Source organism: Gobio gobio, assembly GCF_949357685.1.
Source record: "Gobio gobio genome assembly, chromosome: 4".
Classification (NCBI taxonomy): Eukaryota; Metazoa; Chordata; class Actinopteri; order Cypriniformes; family Gobionidae; genus Gobio; species Gobio gobio.
In genome coordinates this window covers 67,366,822-67,374,321 of record NC_137100.1, presented here as the reverse complement: position 1 = coordinate 67,374,321, position 7,500 = coordinate 67,366,822, and the positions used below count along the sequence as shown (strand labels likewise).

The following is a 7,500-nucleotide window of genomic DNA, read 5'->3' as shown; positions in this document are numbered from 1 at the left end:
GCTGAGGGTCACAGAGCGGGATCAGTGCATGCTGAGGGTCACAGAGCGGAGTCAGCGCATGCTGAGGGTCACAGAGCGGGGTCAGCACATGCTGAGGGTCACAGAGCGGAGTCAATGCATGCTGAGGGTCACAGAGCGGGGTCAGCACATGCTGAGGGTCACAGAGCGGAGTCAGTGCATGCTGAGGGTCACAGAGCGGGGTCAGCTCATGCTGAGGGTCACAGAGCGGGGTCAGCGCATGCTGAGGGTCACAGAGCGGGATCAGTGCATGCTGAGGGTCACAGAGCGGAGTCAGTGCATGCTGAGGGTCACAGAGCGGGGTCAGCACATGCTGAGGGTCACAGAGCGGGATCAGTGCATGCTGAGGGTCACAGAGCGGAGTCAGTGCATGCTGAGGGTCACAGAGCGGAGTCAGTGCATGCTGAGGGTCACAGAGCGGGATCAGTGCATGCTGAGGGTCACAGAGCGGAGTCAGTGCATGCTGAGGGTCACAGAGTGGGGTCAGCACATGCTGAGGGTCACAGAGCGGGATCAGTGCATGCTGAGGGTCACAGAGCGGAGTCAGTGCATGCTGAGGGTCACAGAGCGGGATCAGTGCATGCTGAGGGTCACAGAGCGGAGTCAGTGCATGCTGAGGGTCACAGAGCGGGGTCAGCACATGCTGAGGGTCACAGAGCGGGATCAGTGCATGCTGAGGGTCACAGAGCGGGATCAGTTTATGCTGAGGGTCACAGAGCGGGGTCAGCACATGCTGAGGGTCACAGAGCGGGATCAGTGCATGCTGAGGGTCACAGAGCGGGGTCAGCACATGCTGAGGGTCACAGAGCGGGATCAGTGCATGCTGAGGGTCACAGAGCGGAGTCAGTGCATGCTGAGGGTCACAGAGCGGGGTCAGCTCATGCTGAGGGTCACAGAGCGGGGTCAGCGCATGCTGAGGGTCACAGAGCGGGATCAGTTTATGCTGAGGGTCACAGAGCGGGGTCAGCACATGCTGAGGGTCACAGAGCGGGATCAGTGCATGCTGAGGGTCACAGAGCGGAGTCAGTGCATGCTGAGGGTCACAGAGCGGAGTCAGTGCATGCTGAGGGTCACAGAGCGGGGTCAGCGCATGCTGAGGGTCACAGAGCGGGATCAGTGCATGCTGAGGGTCACAGAGCGGAGTCAGTGCATGCTGAGGGTCACAGAGCGGGGTCAGTGCATGCTGAGGGTCACAGAGCGGGATCAGTGCATGCTGAGGGTCACAGAGCGGAGTCAGTGCATGCTGAGGGTCACAGAGCGGGGTCAGCGCATGCTGAGGGTCACAGAGCGGGATCAGCGCATGCTGAGGGTCACAGAGCGGGATCAGTGCATGCTGAGGGTCACAGAGCGAGATCAGTGCATGCTGAGGGTCACAGAGCGGGATCAGTGCATGCTGAGGGTCACAGAGCGGGATCAGTGCATGCTGAGGGTCACAGAGCAGAGTCAGTGCATGCTGAGGGTCACAGAGCGGGGTCAGCGCATGCTGAGGGTCACAGAGCGGGGTCAGTGCATGCTGAGGGTCACAGAGCGGGGTCAGCGCATGCTGAGGGTCACAGAGCGGGATCAGTGCATGCTGAGGGTCACAGAGCGGAGTCAGTGCATGCTGAGGGTCACAGAGCGGGGTCAGCGCATGCTGAGGGTCACAGAGCGGGATCAGCGCATGCTGAGGGTCACAGAGCGGGATCAGTGCATGCTGAGGGTCACAGAGCGGGATCAGTGCATGCTGAGGGTCACAGAGCGGGGTCAGTGCATGCTGAGGGTCACAGAGCGGGATCAGTGCATGCTGAGGGTCACAGAGCGGAGTCAGTGCATGCTGAGGGTCACAGAGCGGGGTCAGCGCATGCTGAGGGTCACAGAGCGGGATCAGCGCATGCTGAGGGTCACAGAGCGGGATCAGTGCATGCTGAGGGTCACAGAGCGGGATCAGTGCATGCTGAGGGTCACAGAGCGGGATCAGTGCATGCTGAGGGTCACAGAGCGGAGTCAGTGCATGCTGAGGGTCACAGAGCGGGGTCAGCGCATGCTGAGGGTCACAGAGCGGGATCAGCGCATGCTGAGGCTCACAGAGCGGAGTCAGTGCATGCTGAGGGTCACAGAGCGGAGTCAGTGCATGCTGAGGGTCACAGAGCGGGATCAGTGCATGCTGAGGGTCACAGAGCAGAGTCAGCTCATGCTGAGGGTCACAGAGCGGGATCAGCGCATGCTGAGGGTCACAGAGCGGGATCAGCGCATGCTGAGGGTCACAGAGCGGGGTCAGCGCATGCTGAGGGTCACAGAGCGGAGTCAGCGCATGCTGAGGGTCACAGAGCGGGGTCAGCACATGCTGAGGGTCACAGAGCGGGGTCAGCGCATGCTGAGGGTCACAGAGCGGAGTCAGCGCATGCTGAGGGTCACAGAGCGGGGTCAGCACATGCTGAGGGTCACAGAGCGGGGTCAGTGCATGCTGAGGGTCACAGAGCGGGGTCAGCGCATGCTGAGGGTCACAGAGCGGAGTCAGCGCATGCCGAGGGTCACAGAGCGGGGTCAGCGCATTCTGAGGGTCACAGAGCGGGGTCAGCGCATGCTGAGGGTCACAGAGCGGGGTCAGCACATGCTGAGGGTCACAGAGCGGAGTCAGCGCATGCTGAGGGTCACAGAGCGGGATCAGTGCATGCTGAGGGTCACAGAACGGAGTCAGCGCATGCTGAGGGTCACAGAGCGGGGTCAGCTCATGCTGAGGGTCACAAAGCGGGGTCAGCACATGCTGAGGGTCACAGAGCGGAGTCATTGCATGCTGAGGGTCACAGAGCGGAGTCAGCGCATGCTGAGGGTCACAGAGCGGGGTCAGCTCATGCTGAGGGTCACAGAGTGGGGTCAGCACATGCTGAGGGTCACAGAGCGGGGTCAGCACATGCTGAGGGTCACAGAGTGGGGTCAGCACATGCTGAGGGTCACAGAGCGGGGTCAGCACATGCTGAGGGTCACAGAGCGGGGTCAGCACATGCTGAGGGTCACAGAGTCAAGAGCTCCAGACCTCCAAACTCCTGTGGCCTTCAGATGAGCTCAAAAACAGTGTGTAGAGCTTCATGGAATGGGTTTCCATGGCCGAGCAGCTCATCCAAGCCTTACATCACCAAAGCGTGGGATGCAGTGGGGTAAAGTGCGCCGCCACTGGACTCTAGAGCAGTGGAGACGTGTTCTCTGAGTGACCAATCACGCTTCTCTGTCTGACAATCCCATGGACAAGTCTGGGTTTGACGGTTGCCAGGAGAACGGGACTTGCCTGACGGCATTGTGCCAAGTGTGAAGTTTGGTGTAGGGGGGATTACGGGGTGGGGTTGTTTTTCAGGGGTTAGTTCCAGTGAAAGGAAGTCTTAATGCTTCACCAAGACATTTTGGACAATTTCATGCTCCCAACTTTTCTGGAACAGTTTGGGGATGTGATTTAGACTCTTCAAAGGGTGTATGAGCGATGTTGAATGTAAACTAATAATGGTTACATTATGTGTGAATTGTTGCGCACTGATGTGATCGAGTATCATTGGGTGGTTCTGTAATCATACGCATCGCTTGTTTTAATGGTGGTGATGTGCTGTGTGTTTCTGCAGAAGCTGGGCCGTGACCCGTCAGATGAAGACTGCTTCTTTGACCTGTTGAGTAAGTTTCAGAGCAGCCGTATGGATGACCAGCGCTGTCAGCTGGACGAGCCGGACGAGCCGGCCAATGGGGAGGAGGAGGGAGGAGCCGACGAAAACAGCCTGAACGACATGATTGGTCAGTCACAGCGAGATGATAACAGATGCTCCTTAAAGTGCCCATAGTGCTATTTTAAAGCTCCTAATGTTGTAATGGGATCTTGTTGTAAAGCAGGTGTGTCCAAACTTTTTTTAAAAGGGGGCCAGATTCGATGTTGTGGACATACCTGGGGGGGCCGGTCCCTTTTCTATTACATATATATATATAAATTAAATATTTTGTTTCTTGGAAACATGACAGATTTGACAAAAGCTTGCGCTGACAGTAGAGTAGCTTGAGATAGGACACAGGAAATGTATAGGTATTTAACAATATCTGTAAACTTTTCATCAACCAAAAAGTTTTAATGTGTGAAATTTAAATATTATTACTGAGTTAGAACTCGATTCTTATTTGTGCTCTATTTAGATCACCACAGGTAAAACCACACTACAAAAAAATGCTTTTCTTACTTGGTATTTCTGTCTTTTTTCCAGTCCAAGTCTCTAAAAATTCTTAAATCAAGATGCTTTTACTATAATTACATATTTTTTTCTTGATTCCTGGGGGGAAAAATCTAGATGAATTGAGTTTTTGCTTGAAACAAACAAAATTACCTGCCAATGGATTAGAAAAATAATCTTGTTTCGGTTTGGGACAAAAACAAGAATGCAAACAGAAACTTTATTTTGGCAGATATATTTTCTTGTTTTAACCAAAAACTCACTTCAATTTCATTTTATTTTCTAGAAAATAAGAAAAAAATCTAATGTCATTTAACTTATCTAGTAATTGCATCTTGATTTAATAATTTTTTAGAAATATTTATACTAGAAACCAGACAAAAATACTAAATGACAGCATTTTTTGCAGTGCACATAAGGCAAAAAAAAAAAAAAAAAAAAAAATTCTATATCTAGAATGGCTTTAAGGTATTTAGTCTATGAACATACAGTATAAATACAAATGCACAAAACTGATACACAAAAATACACATATAATATATTTTAATAGACAAGTTGCGGGCCGTTTGAAATTCATCCCCGGGCCACATTTGGCCCGCGGGCCGGACTTTGGACAGCCCTGTTGTAAAGTATCACTGCAAATATTAAGGTCATGTTATGTATGCATGTGTTGCAGTGTAACATTAAGATCATGTTGTGTTTCTCAGACGCCAGTCTTCTGTCCTCTCCTCAAACTGAAGAGCTGTTCGATCTGATCGCCAGCTCTCAGAGCCGCCGTCTGGACGACCAGCGGGTCAGCGTCAGTAACCTGCCTGGACTCAGGATTACCCACAATAACCTGGGGCACCTGTGTGGAGAGGGCGAGCCTCCGGAGCCCAGCGACGACTTCTTCAACATGCTCATCAAGTGCCAGGTGAGGCCAAACACACTTCCTTCACAAACCCTACAGCCACTGTGTGAAAATATATGAGCAATAAATTATGACAACGTGTTTTTTGCATTGCCAATCGCAACCAACTGAGTCATCTGACCAATCTCAACCGACTGGGTCATTCGACCAATCTCAACCGACTGAGTCATCTGACCAATCTCAACCGACTGGGTCATCTGACCAATCTCAACCGACTGGGTCATCTGACCAATCTCAACCGACTGGGTCATCTGACCAATCTCAACCGACTGAGTCATCTGACCAATCTCAATCGACTGAGTCATCTGACCAATCTCAACCGACTGAGTCATCTGACCAATCTCAATCGACTGGGTCATCTGACCAATCTCAACCGACTGGGTCATCTGACCAATCTCAACCGACTGGGTCATTCGACCAATCTCAACCGACTGGGTCATTCGACCAATCGCAACCGACTGAGTCATCTGACCAATCTCAACCGACTGAGTCATCTGACCAATCTCAACCGACTGGGTCATCTGACCAATCTCAACCGACTGAGTCATCTGACCAATCACAACCGACTGAGTCACCTGACCAATCTCAACCGACTGGGTCATCTGACCAATCTCAACCGACTGAGTCACCTGACCAATCTCAACCGACTGGGTCATCTGACCAATCTCAACCAACTGGGTCATCTGACCAATCTCAACCGACTGAGTCATCTGACCAATCTCAACCGACTGGGTCATCTGACAAATCTCAACCGACTGAGTCACCTGACCAATCTCAACCGACTGGGTCATCTGACCAATCTCAACCGACTGAGTCATCTGACCAATCTCAACCGACTGGGTCACCTGACCAATCTCAGCCGACTGAGTCATCTGACCAATCTCAACCGACTGGGTCATCTGACAAATCTCAACCGACTGAGTCATCTGACCAATCTCAACCGACTGAGTCATCTGACCAATCTCAACCGACTGGGTCATCTGACAAATCTCAACCGACTGAGTCACCTGACCAATCTCAACCGACTGGGTCATCTGACCAATCTCAACCGACTGAGTCATCTGACCAATCTCAACCGACTGAGTCATCTGACCAATCTCAACCGACTGGGTCATCTGACAAATCTCAACCGACTGAGTCACCTGACCAATCTCAACCGACTGAGTCACCTGACCAATCTCAACCGACTGGGTCACCTGACCAATCTCAACCGACTGGGTCATCTGACCAATCTCAGCCGACTGAGTCATCTGACCAATCTCAACCGACTGGGTCATCTGACAAATCTCAACCGACTGGGTCATCTGACCAATCTCAATCGACTGGGTCATCTGACAAATCTCAACCGACTGAGTCATCTGACCAATCTCAACCGACTGAGTCATCTGACCAATCTCAACCGACTGGGTCATCTGACAAATCTCAACCGACTGAGTCACCTGACCAATCTCAACCGACTGGGTCATCTGACCAATCTCAACCGACTGAGTCATCTGACCAATCTCAACCGACTGGGTCACCTGACCAATCTCAATCGACTGAGTCACCTGACCAATCTCAACCGACTGGGTCATCTGACCAATCTCAACCGACTGAGTCATCTGACCAATCTCAACCGACTGAGTCACCTGACCAATCTCAACCGACTGGGTCATCTGACCAATCTCAACCGACTGGGTCATCTGACCAATCTCAACCGACTGGGTCATCTGACCGATCTCAACCGACTGAGTCTCCTGACCAATCTCAACCGACTGAGTCACCTGACCAATCTCAACCGACTGAGTCATCTGACCAATCTCAACCGACTGAGTCATCTGACCAATCTCAACCGACTGGGTCATCTGACCAATCTCAACCGACTGAGTCATCTGACCAATCACAACCGACTGAGTCACCTGACCAATCTCAACCGACTGGGTCATCTGACCAATCTCAACCGACTGAGTCACCTGACCAATCTCAACCGACTGGGTCATCTGACCAATCTCAACCGACTGGGTCATCTGACCAATCTCAACCGACTGAGTCATCTGACCAATCTCAACCGACTGGGTCATCTGACAAATCTCAACCGACTGAGTCACCTGACCAATCTCAACCGACTGGGTCATCTGACCAATCTCAACCGACTGAGTCATCTGACCAATCTCAACCGACTGGGTCACCTGACCAATCTCAGCCGACTGAGTCATCTGACCAATCTCAACCGACTGGGTCATCTGACAAATCTCAACCGACTGAGTCATCTGACCAATCTCAACCGACTGAGTCATCTGACCAATCTCAACCGACTGGGTCATCTGACAAATCTCAACCGACTGAGTCACCTGACCAATCTCAACCGACTGGGTCATCTGACCAATCTCAACCGACTGAGTCATCTGACCAATC

At 52.2% G+C, this 7,500-nt stretch overlaps 1 protein-coding gene across 1 annotated transcript in view; it reads left to right on the top strand.

Moving 5' to 3' along the window:
* The window catches only part of gpsm1b (G protein signaling modulator 1b), a 43,751-nt gene that overhangs the window by 33,349 nt on the left and 2,902 nt on the right, over window positions 1-7,500 (top strand). Inside the window, exons 12-13 of the mRNA XM_079816135.1 lie at window positions 3,606-3,771; window positions 4,904-5,109. Of these exons, the coding sequence (XP_079672261.1) occupies window positions 3,606-3,771; window positions 4,904-5,109 (372 nt within the window). The remainder of the gene's footprint in view (window positions 1-3,605; window positions 3,772-4,903; window positions 5,110-7,500) is intronic.